Consider the following 12848-nt stretch of genomic DNA (forward strand, 5'->3'; position numbering starts at 1 on the left):
CAGAAGTGAATGTAAAGTCTTGGCCCACCCACACAGGAGCATCCCCCCATAACTTCACAGCTGAAATCTTGGATGATCATTAAAGCTCCAGTTAAAAGCCTCTTCAGTAGTCCCTGCATGCGTCTCTGTCATCTCTGCATAAATATTTAAAATGTTAAATCAGTGAAGTTGATGTTCTTAAAATGTGACTTCAGGAAGTTGATGTTCTTCGTGCCAACCGCACTGTCTTCAGGGTCTGCAAACGAGAGTTGGGCACAAAATAACAGCTGCGACTTGACAAAACACCAGACAACAGGAGGCAGGTGTTTGAGTCTTTCTCTCGACCTTTAAGGTCAGTCAGAAATACAAGCTCCCAACCAGCCACCCTTGTCCTTGAGGTGTCACCATACAAACAGGTGAGAAAAAGAAATCTGGTCAAGCAGGATGTATTCTTATATTCAGACAAGTTCAACCGACCCTGTAGAGTTTGGCCTCACAACAGGAGACGGACGCTCAGATCAGCACTGTTAGTCACCAGGCTTGTTAGCAAACCAACAAGGGTCAGCATGCTGAGAAGTAATTGTCTGTGCAAACAGTGAGGGAGAAAGTTTTCAGGCACCTTGACTTGATGCTTATTGTAGCTTGTAATTGAATATCTGGGCTCAGGAAATTACTTTCACACTAATGTTCCAGCTCATACGTTCAGATTTATTTTACCAGATCACTAACCGCCATATGTGAGCTGCATTTAGGCTGTGTGAAATGGAAAATATTGACACAAACCAAAGGTTTTCTGCCACTTTATATGACTTTCCACACTAGTTATTGAGTTGAGAGCTTTTATATGATGATATGTTTATTTATATAGCACCTTTCAAGAACAGCCAAGTCACACAGTGCTTTACAAAGGAGATAAAAGAAACACAGGAAGTAGACAAAACAGATTAAGCAAAGGCCAAGTAGGTCTTAAGTTGCTTTCCAAGAAAGTCAACAGTGTCCGCTGATCTTAAACCCAATGAAAGGGAGTTCCAATAAAATAAAAGACTTGGAAAGTAGTCAGGCTGCAACCAGATTAAGCAGAAGGACTAGCTAAAATAAACACCCAGATAGTGAAAAACATGTTGAACACAAGTAGATAAGGTACCAAGTTGTTCTAATATAATTAGTACGAAGCCACCTGGGGCAGATACACTATATTGCCAAAAGTAGTCACTCACTCATCCAAATAATTGAAATCAGGTGTTCTAATCACTTCCATGGCCACAGGTGTATAAAATCGAGCACCTAGGCATGCAGACTGTTTCTACAAACATTTGTGAAAGAATGGGTCGCTCTCAGGAGCTCAGTGAATTCCAGCGTGGTGCTGTGATAGGATGCCACCTGTGCAACAAGTCCTCGCTCAAATTTCCTCACTCCTAAATATTCCACAGTCACCTTACAGTGGTGTTACAACAAAGTGGAAGCGATTGGGAATGAAAGCAACTCAGCCACGAAGTGGTAGGCCACGTAAAATGACAAAGCAGGGTCAGCGGATGCTGAGGCGCATAGTGCACAGAGGTGGCCAACTTTTCACAGAGTCAATCGCTACAGACCTCCAAACTTCATGTGGCCTTCAGATTAGCTCAAGAACAGTGTGTAGAGAGCTTCATGGAATGGGTTTCCATGGCCGAGCAGCTGCATCCAAGCCATACATTACCAAGTGCAATGCAAAGTGTCGGATGCAGTGGTGTAAAGCTCTCTGGAGTGATGAATTGCGTTTCTCCATCTGGCAATCTGATGGAAGAGTCTGGGTTTGGCGGTTGCCAGGAGAACGGTACTTGTCTGACAGCTTTGTGTCAAGTGTAAAGTTTGGTGGAGGGGGGATTATGGTGTGGTGTTGTATTTCAGGAGCTGGGCTTGGCCCCTTAGTTCCAGTCAAAGGAACTCTGAATGCTTCAGCATACCAAGAGATTTTGGACAATTCCATGCTCCCAACTTTGTGGGAACAGTTTGGGGATGGCCCCTTCCTGTTCCAGCATGACTGTGCACCAGTGCACAAAGCAAGGTCCATAAAGAAATGGATGAGAGAGTTTGGTGTGGATGAACTTGACTGGCCTGCACAGAGTCCTGACCTCAACCCGACAGAACACCTTTGGGATGAGTTAGAGCGGAGACTGAGAGCCAGGCCTTCTCGTCCAACATGTGTGACCTCACAAATGCCCTTCTGGAAGAATGGTCAAAAATTTCCATAACACACTCTTAATCCTTGTAGAAAGCCTTCCCAGAAGTGATGAAGCTGTTATGGTTGCAAAGGGTGGACCGATGTCATATTAAACCCTATGGATTAAGAATGGGATGTCACTTAAGTTCATATGCACGTCAAGGCAGGTGAACAAATACTTTTGGCAATATAGTGTCACCAAACTGCAAGACATTGCTCCAGCTTTGACTACATACTCACATAATGACAGGCTAACATCATAATTGAAAATGACACTGAGTCTAGTATCGGCAATGTTCTATGAGTAAGACTTAGGGTGGGAATCACTAGTGGCCTCATGATACATTATAATCACAATACTTCGGTCACAATTCAATATTATTGCAATTTCAAAGATTTTGCAATACATTGAGTATTGGGATACCATATATTGCAATCAATACCATTTTTCAAATGTTTAGCTAATTTAGCATTAGTCTTGCCCCCATGTTTGTCAAATTTCCACAGTATTTTATTTTCATTAAGTACTTCTTGCAAACCTCATGTGTCATGTTCATCTCATTCATGCCCTGCTTGCATTCCTAATGTCTTTCCCCCTGGTGATGCCATGGTTGTTTCACTAACTCTGTCCTGCTCCGTGTCACCTCTCAAACAATTGTCCAAACAATTGATTTTATTCATCCATTTCTATAGACTTCAGTTCATATCAGCAATTCATTTGAAAAAAAATCGATACTTGTTGGGCGAGACGATACAATATATCACCAGACAAAATATCGCGATACTATGCTGTATCGTTTTTTTCTCCCACCCCTAGTAAGAGTACTAAAAGTTCTGGTATTAGTATATGTTCATCCCTATCATGTAGTTATTTATTCTCCATATCATTGGGGAATGGATTGGTTTGGGAGGGGGTCAGCTTAAGGGTGTTTGAAAAAGTGGAGAAAATAATACTCACCATGGTGATTATATTGCATGCTGTTCTTGATTTAATAAAAAATATATTTTTTTAAATCTAAAAAAATACACTGGGCGCAGTAATGTCTTTGCTTTCACATCCAGGGGTTTTTTGAAAACAGAGAAGCCACAAGGTCTCCTATGTAGTTGCTACTGCATGTAGTTTTTCTTCTGGATTTTGTTGTGTTTGCTTCTTCTTCCTTTGATGTTTAATAGCAACTAGTCACGGCGTGGATTAAGGTGTGGAGACTGTGTGAGGTTGCCTTTTTTCTCAATTTTTCTTCATTTGAAACATGACAGTTTGGATGAAACAAGTGCCATTACATTCCTAGCTATCAACAGCCTGTTGAATGGTTCAGACTCGGAGAATACTGGTACAAATAATAATTGCCTTTTTCATAAGTAACCTGCAGAAACAAGTCATCTGTGTTATCAAGGGGTCAGACAAAATTGTGTGATCAAAACTTTGAAATGTGTAACCAAGCAATTGATGTCACAATAACCCTGCTGCAAAAATCACACCAATCGTGGTGTTTTTTCTGTCCTCTGTATTTGGATCTCCTTGGGTAGAGTACAGCTGTGTCACTGAAATGAAGGATAGAGGAGAGAAAGTTGTATTTTTTGGCCTTGCACACATTCATCCAAACACACATGTGCATGAATAACCTTGTCAATAAACTCAAGGTCTTCATTTATCCTTCTGCTCATCTCTACAGGATCCAGACTGAAAATAAAGCTGCCAATGTGCTTTCATAAAGTTTTAACATCTTCTCAAGGGCTGACCATTAAACTAAAAGGTGTAGCGGTGCATCTGTTTGTTCTTGCACATATGCACCTACAAGCCTTCTATTGATTAATGTCTCATATCAGTGAGGTGAGACCAAGCCTGGAGAGGTTTGACGTCTCAATTAAAGAAACATCACACCCACTTTTCTTCCTCTACCTCCCCTCCTACCTCTATCACACATGTAGTTGTGTGTGTTTCTGCTTTTATTGTGTGTGTGGTGCTACATGTAGGATGGAAGCAGAGGTGCAAGGGTCTCATCTGGAGGACGGTGTGCAGGCTGACCCGTCCAAATAGCAGATTATCTGGTCCACACACATTCACAGCCCCAAAGGTCAATCTGATCTCCTGGCAGCAAACGGCCCACAGCTTTTAAAACACGAGGCGCGCAGGAGGTAACTGATGGGCTTCAATTTTCTCTCCTCCATGTTCATTTCTCTGCCTCTCTGCAGGAGCCTGAATATTAGGCTCTGAGCAGCAGAGAGGAAGAGAGAGACGGTGGTGTTTGTTGAGGCAGAGCAATGAGAGGCGAAGGAGGAGAGGAGGAACATAAAACGTTAGAGGTTCAGCTCGTCTGAAGAGAGAGATAAATAAGAGGAAAAAGGATGAGTGACAGAGAAGAAACTGAAGTGTTATATGAGCATAGTATCAGTTTTAGCCTTTAAAATGTGGAGCAGGGTTTAGAGAGTCAGCTTTGTATTCAGTCTGAAGTCACTGGCTGAGAAATCTCTATTTACAGATTCTGAGTTTTCTGCCCCAGTACCAGATTTTCATTTTGGAGGTATTCTGTTTTTCGATTACATCTGTGCGTAGTGAAAAAGGGCAAAACAAAATCAGTCAAGAAATAATCCTGCATGCAAGTGGAGTTCAAAGTTTGCTTTTAACAGTATTTCTTGCAAACAAAGTTAATGGTTTCCATTATGACTTATATTAAAAGTTTAATGTTTATTAAAACCCCATACAAATTTATTCCTATTCTTATTTCTATTTGCAGGGTGCTGCTGTCTGTAAAATATTAACCCTCATGTGTTATAAGGCCGTACCTGTTTCATGAACTTAGGTTCCATGTTGGTTTCTCAAGCTGCTTTAGTCAGACTCTAAACTCTAGACTTTTAACTTTTGGTATCCTAACCATTACTCTAATCCTTGCTGTAATCCTGACTGGAAGTTTAATCCCATTTTGATTTTGAAAGTTTTAGCAATTTTCCTCTTCATATGCAGCGACTAACAATAGAAAGACAGTCAGACTGCAGACCGTTCATCTGAGAATGGAAGTGCTGTTATTTGCTGTTTTAACTTGTTCCCAGTTTTAAATTTTTATTTAAATTCAAATTTATTCATAAACAAAGTCTAGCAGTTGCATACATTTAAGACCAAGCAACATTTCATAAATAAAACAGAGGAAAAGGTCAGAGGTCTAATCCAACATTAAATTGTGCATTGACCATTTTAGAAGTAGTTACTCAGATGGTGGCTTGCTTCAGCTTTGTTAGATTCAGTGCTGCCAACTTAGCAACTTTGTTGCTATATTTAGCAAGTTGTCAGACCCCTCTAGTGACTTTTTTCAAAAAAGTGACCAAATCTTGTGACAGGGCACTGGTAGCTCAGTGGCAAGAACCACATAGAGGCTACATTCCTTGACAGATCGCAGGTTTAACTCCCAGTTTCAGCCTGCAATGGATCTATTCTCTCCTCCCCACATTTACCTGTATCCCTTAGCCTGTCCCAAAGAAACTAAAAATAAATATATCATCTCTGGTTTGAATTGCACGAGCAAGGGATGGGCAGTCTGAAGAAGAACAACCAAGATTTTGAAGAAACCAGAGCTTGAACAAACTGACAAACCACCTGGAGGGAAACCACCATCACTGTTTGAAATGACCTCTAACATTATTTAACCTTTTCAAGTGACAATATCTGTATCAGGGCTCTGATGTGAAATAAGCAGAATATATCGATCACTTCTAAGGACCCTGACTTTTACAGATATTTTTCAGACAAGAATTTTATCACTAGCGTGGACAGAACTGATCCTTTTTCTTTTTGGTTTTAAAATGTCATTTTGACCAGAAATGTATTTCAGATTGGTTTTGTTTGAGTCAGACTCATAGACCATCATTGTGAAACCAGCCACAGTACCTCACTCAACTGACGGCCATAATTAGTCACTTTGACAAAACCAGCATTCTGAAATTGAAAAAGTGGGTGATATAATAGTTTTAAATCAAAGGCTGCCTGATCGGTGATTAAATGAGACACGTTCTGATCCATTATGTACTCAAGAAAGCTGAGTGGTATTGAATGCAGAGTGATTTGTCTCATTGACTGCAGTGATGTGGAGGCTTTGATTATTATTCCAGTAATGGCTCTAATTAACAAGTGATTAGAAGACTGATCCCCTCCATATATTCCCTACATTCAAATGGACTAATTTTCCCAATACTGAACTGATTTCCTCACATTAAAGGTCATTTTTTAATACCCAAATGACTCAACCCAGCCTTTAATTTCCACCGCTGCAGACTAATCATGCAGGAAATGATTTAATCATATTTCAATAAGGGCTCGATGCTAAAAGCAAGGTTGGATTTAACAGGAAGAAAATGACTAATAACATTTAGAAAATCCGAAAGTTTTACAGCTCCACAGAAACTGAAAAGAAGTGTTTGGCAAAAGCAAAAGAATTCTAAAACAGAGCTGGTGAAGAACCTCTAAATGTTTTGTTTCATTACTTTTTTTTTTTCAGATCCGATGATGAGGAGGAGCAGTCTGTCACTGTAGAAGACGAGAGCCACATTTTTCCAATTTGCATCAAAGTGACTCAGAGAATAAGCTCTCTCTTATTTTCTTTTGCCCTGGCATTCAGCACACATATTTTGTTTAGCTGAAGACATAATGCCCAAAGACTGATGTCAGCTGCTGTAGGAAACATTTAAGCTGTCAGCCACACAGAGAAAGTGGGCCACATAAGGAGATATAACATAATCAGGAAAAGAAAATAAATATTTTCAAAGCAGTTTCTTTCTCTCTCCCCCTGTCATTTTGTGCACAATTTGTCAGATATTTTGTGCATAAACTTCTAAATGGCACATTTGGCTGCCAACATAGATCAAAATGGGATTCAACTTGGTTTGAAACTACATTTAAATGAGATTTCATTCATGAGGATGTCATGAAGAAGGTTTTAAGAGAACAAATGGCTGTAATACTTTTATTTCTTTTTGCCCACAGGAGGCACTTTAAGCTCCGGCCTTTTTTCTTACTTTCACTGAGTCACTATGAGAGAGAAATATAATACTACACTATCATTATGTGGACATTTGTGCAAAGTTTGAAGAAAAATCCAAAAGCCTGCCACACTCTAAAAGATTTTTAAAATCTTACTTGATTTTAAAGATGTGAGGGACCCCAAACAATATGACCAACATATCCCACCACACTATTAATTCACCAGCAACCAGAGTCTCCATCCTCAAAACTCCAAATCTCGTGTGGTCAAACACAACTTTGAAGAAAACAAGCTAATGTGTCTAGCTGCTTACGACTTCCTTTATCCATTGCAGTAGCAGTTTCTGTTTCAACTTAACCTGACATGCCAGATGGATGTGTTTCACACATCCATCTGGGAAAGCTTCAATAGGAAATGTCTGAGAAAAGGCAGAGTGGACATCTGTGAATAGTTAAGAAAATCCCTCAAACTAGAGATATTGCATTCAAAGGAACGACCTGATTGGATGGCCGACCTAAAAACATAATGCCTCAAACCCCTTTAAGCCAGTGCAGAGGCATAAAAAGTAGAAAACCTGGGATAATACTGAAGCTTGACCTTGGCACAGCCGCCAAGGTCAAGCTTGATGGCATCTCTTTGTCCAGGCCTTTCAACGCTGATATTACAATCACAGACTTATGGTAACCCTACTGCCTTCCTGATAGTACCCTAGGCCATGCTTCTTCCCAAAAAACACCCCTTACTGTGCACTAAAGGTGTGGACTAGCTTATTTTTTCAACCCCTTTTTCAATGCCCTGGGTTGTCTCGGTCCTCCTTCTTGCCCAATGGTGCCCTCTGGCAGGCTTACCTGCCACATCAACATCTTACTTAGTAAATAGTGGAAAACAACAAACGTGTAAGTTGGGAAGATCACTCTATATGCACAAACATCCCCTTTGTTTTGAATTTTACAGATTTCTAGCTGCATTCACATGAAATTTCACCCCAACATTTTGCTGAGTGATGGTTGAAACATTTTTTTTGTAAAGTTGGAAGAAAAAATTTAAACATTTTTGCTGACACATGCAGCCCACCCTGCAAATTTTAGGAAATTTTAGGAGTAAACTGCATGTGTAAAAAGGGCTACTGATTACACACAGGAGAGAAAGATTCAGTGGAAAGTGCTGTCTAAGACAAGGGACAAATAAAAGAAATGGAAGCCATGAAAACAAAGCTGGAGACATAGTTAGGTGGTCTTACCTGATGGAGGGCTGTGAGACCGTCTTCATTGCAGAGGTCTGGACTAACATTATTCTTCAGCAGGTAACGTACTGTGAGGAAAAGAGAGAAAGATTCACACATTAGCAAAGGTGGAGGGCTAAGAAAAACTGTTAAACACAAAATCAATACAGCATTCTGCTCAGCTGCATATCCTGTTGCAGATTTAGTGGCTGCCTTTCATATGATTTACTCAGTTTTGTTTCAGAGAAATAAAAGAACATCACTTTGCTGTCTCAAGCTGCGACTTCAGAGGGACACATGATACATCTGTTGGTTTATAATAAATATTTCAGAGGGAATAGGATGTTCTGTATGCAGAAAACAAACAATAGATGCAGAATGAATTAAGCATGATGCGATTCAGTACAACCCAATTGAGCCTGATTACTCTCGCAGGCTGCAGGTGCACATCAACTTAACCTTTTGTTACCCAGTGACATCAACAACAAATCAATCTGCAATCCATTAATCTTCCTGCATCATCAGGATGCATCCCGGCACAAACTTCAATCTCTCAAATTATCATCCCTTCAGGATGTTACCTAACTGACCTTGAAATTATGGATGATTGGTGGATGAAGACGATGAGGCCGGGGGTTTTTCATGACACGGCATGATGTAACAAAGCTTGGAATTACACCGTTTGTCTGCCTCAAAGTCCAAACAGATAAACCCTCTGCCCTAAATATCACCAAATATCAGCTATCACAGTCAGCACACTGGACAGCTGCCTGAACGCTAACACCGCCAAACCCGCTGTCCTGAGCAGGAAGTGGCAGTGGCACGTACGGCTCCTCCCCATGTCATTTTTTATCCCTTGTTTTTGGCAGAACTGCCAGCTGTCTTTATTTCACAGAGACAAAAAAACCCAGAACAGAGCCAGGGGATAAATCAGGTTACAGAGATGAGCGCTGACAGAGAGATGAGAGTGATTTGAGAAGATGATTATCACATCTGTCCCTCAGACGGACGGAAAAATGGTCCAATACACGTGAAGAGGATACAGCATGGAAACATCAAACTGTAAACTACACAGTTTATTTACTTTAACGTATAAACACCTGCAAGTTCATACAACTGGGGAAGCATCTCTGAAATCAGAATACAGTACAGGTGCAGATAAAAATGGTTTGAGCCTTTGTTTATACAGCAAGTTTGTTTCAATCTAGCTTTAGTAATTTGGGAATAATTACTTGATTCACAAAATTATTGCTTGGTTGTTATGGTCTGAATCATGGACCAAATTGTCATATTTCTGGATATTTTGCATCAACTTTGGTCTGTGTTCACATGGGAACCTTTACAAACAAAAAGATACATGTGACATGTGACTTCATGCGTGGTACTGTGATGGATGCCACCTTTGCAATAAGACAGCTCATGAATTTCATCCCTGCTGGAAATCCCACAGTTAACTGTAAGTGGTGTTATTAGAAAGCGGGAGCATTTAGGAACAACAGCAACTCAGCCATAAAGTGGAACTTCCTTTGGCATTAATGTAAGTACAAAAACTGTGCAGCGGGACTTTCAGCGGGTTTCCATGGCCGAGCACCAAGTCCAATGCCAAACGTCTGATGGAGCGGTGTAAAGCACACTGACACTAGACTCTGGATCAGAGGAAATGCGTTTTGTGGTGTGACGAATCACGCTTCTCTGTTTGGCAGTCAGATCAGCGAGTCTAGGTTTGGCAGATGCCGGAAGAATGTTACCTGCCTGACTGTATTATGCCAACTGTGAAGTTTGGTGGAGGAGGGATAGTCGTATGGGCCTGTTTTTAGGCCACTCATCTCCAGTGAATGGCAATCTTAATGCTTCAGCATTCCAAGTTATTTTGGACAATGCTATGCTTCCAAATTTTTTGGCACACAAAGCAAGGATTACAAAGACATGGTTTGATGAGTCCAGTGTGGAAGAACTTGACTGGCCCACACAGAGCCCTGACATCAACCCCATCCATCACCTTTGGGATGAGCAGGAACAGAGATTTCTAGCCAGGCATTTCTCATCCAGCCTCAGTGCCTAATCTCATAAATACTTGACAGAATGAATGGGCAAAAAAAAAAAAAAAACATGCTCCAAAATCTTGTAGAAAGCCTCCCAAGAAGAGTGAAGGCTGTTACAGCTGCAAAAGGGGGGCCTAACCATTATTAAAGAACATTTCAGTCTGAAGCACCATATGGATAGATAAATTTATGACAGTGCATACTGAAAATAGTAGAATTACCCCAAAAGCAATGAATTCATAGCAGCATGAATCTGAATATGAGGGTGCAACAAACTTTATGCTATAAAGGAGGAGGCTGGGGTGGAGGAGGTTAAGCTTTACCAGCAGCAGCATGTCATATATGTCATATTTAAATACACCGCTGTGTTAAGAGAAAGGTGTGATTTGCCGTAGGAGCCAGGAGGTGACAATTAGGATCAGCTGGCTGTCAGCTGGTCATGGCTTGGCAACTTCTGTGTCCTTCATGTTTTCAAATACAAAGTAAACAGTCTCTGTTGGTGCAATGGTCAGGCGGATGAATAATTTTGGCCATATAGCGCATCTGTATGCAAATGCATGTGTCATCAGTCAGGTTTACTTCAGTATTTGTTTTTTCAAGCTTGTAGTTACAGATACTTGTTGTGTGTAAGCAACACGATGTAACTAACAGATTTTTGTGTTTCAATGAAATACAACCATCATTCATCATACAGCCCTTTGTCAGCTTCAGATAAACTTAACTGTCCACATCTAACCACAACATTTGCAGCATTTTTTTGTCCATCCAGTGTCCAGCATGTAATCAAAATCCAAGGTTACCAACCCAAAAGCAAACAGCTGTCTGATACTGAAGTTTCACAGTCTGTGCCCTCCTGTCAGAGGTGATAGAGGAAGAGGTGAAATATTACAGAGAGTTCTTACAGAATTTCACCCAAGGTTATCCAGTGCAACCTGGGTATGACTGCATCCAATAAATGTCACACCGCATCTCTGCTCTCCTCCGTGTGTTTTGTGCTGTGTTGTAAATAAGAAGTGCACCTGGATGATTGTAAACAACCTGTCTCTGAGGAGCAGCAGCACTAAGCTGACATAAGCTGAATCATCTGTGATTTTCTTGTAATTAGACACTGAGGTGTTTTTCTCTATTTAACAATCCCCAGGGGACCCTTTAAATGTCACATTAAACTGCCTAAGGAGATTAAAATTGAATTTAAAGTGCCTTGAAAAAGCATTTAAATAAAACAGTTCAGGAGGATTTATTAAGAACAGGATTTCTGGAAATAACTATTTTCATTTTATGTTCTCTGCTGGAGGAGACAAACAAATGTTTAGACAATCTGTGACTCATGTTAATAGATACTGAATATGTATGTTTTCACCGTGGTATATATATTCATGAAAAGCCTGAAGAAAAACATTTACCACACTATAAGGTGCTCCATCATTGCTATAATAACACTGGCAGCTGTTTTTAATATGCCTGATTTGTTGTGGTGAAATCACAGACACTTGACAACTAGGGTTGTCCTGATCAGCATTTTTGGCCTCCGATCCTGATCCGATTTTTTAATATTGAATATCTGCTGATACCGAGTCCCGATCCAATACTTATAATTACCTAGATTACAGTTTCAATTGTTACTACTAGATATCTCAGACTTATTCCATTTAACTCAATACAGCCAATACTCCTGTTTAAAACATAAACATCACATTTCTGCTCAGAATGGTGTAATAGCTCTGATTTGCTTTAATTATCTGTCAAAAATGAACTTACATATTCACTTAGTGCAATGCTTAGAATTTTAATCAATCAAAATTCACTTTAAGTGGTCAGCTGAATGACCTGAGCAGTCAAAAAAGTGAACTCGAATAACCTCAGTTTCACTTAAAGGTGGATTCAATAGTCCACAATAGTAGAATTTCAAATATTATAATTCCACTAAGAAGTTAACTTGACTCTATTAGTCACAACAAAAACTCTACTAAAAAAAAGAATTAAAAACATCCTAACTCCACTTTAAAGTGGTGTAAACAATTTAACGTGAATAGGATAAAAAACATATGAATCATGCAGATTCAAAACAACAATCCTTATTAAAATGTAGCAGCTTAATCTGAGATGTAAACCAAAACATTAACACTGGAATAAAACCCAAATATCAAATACAAGGCACTCTTGTTATTTCAGTGCAATTTCTAAAGTGTGACTAGAGCTGCTACATCACTTTTTTCCCCTCACTTTTATTTCTCAGAGACTCAGCAGTGACATGGGGCAAACATCTGAGCTCCAAATGTCTGTAGTGAAGCTAACGGCAGTGAAGTTGCCTCTCTCTAGTATGCTATCACATACTGACGCAGTGTCAGTAATGTAAGGTGGAGACAGCAGGGCATAGCATGGGTCCAAATTCTCCACCACAGAGATGGGCTGGTTGTCCAACGCGGTGAATTCGA

The 12848-nt window shown here is 40.1% G+C and overlaps 1 protein-coding gene across 5 annotated transcripts in view; it reads right to left on the reverse strand.

The window, feature by feature from the left end:
* ppp1r16b (protein phosphatase 1, regulatory subunit 16B) overlaps positions 1–12848 on the reverse strand; it is a 172435-nt gene that overhangs the window by 50037 nt on the left and 109550 nt on the right. For all 5 annotated transcript variants that reach the window (XM_041780060.1, XM_041780054.1, XM_041780045.1 and 2 more), the window contains exon 3: positions 8390–8460. In XM_041780060.1, the coding sequence (XP_041635994.1) occupies positions 8390–8460 (71 nt within the window). The remainder of the gene's footprint in view (positions 1–8389; positions 8461–12848) is intronic.

The sequence above is a fragment of the Cheilinus undulatus genome, linkage group 3, assembly GCF_018320785.1.
Source record: "Cheilinus undulatus linkage group 3, ASM1832078v1, whole genome shotgun sequence".
NCBI classification, from domain to species: domain Eukaryota; kingdom Metazoa; phylum Chordata; class Actinopteri; order Labriformes; family Labridae; genus Cheilinus; species Cheilinus undulatus.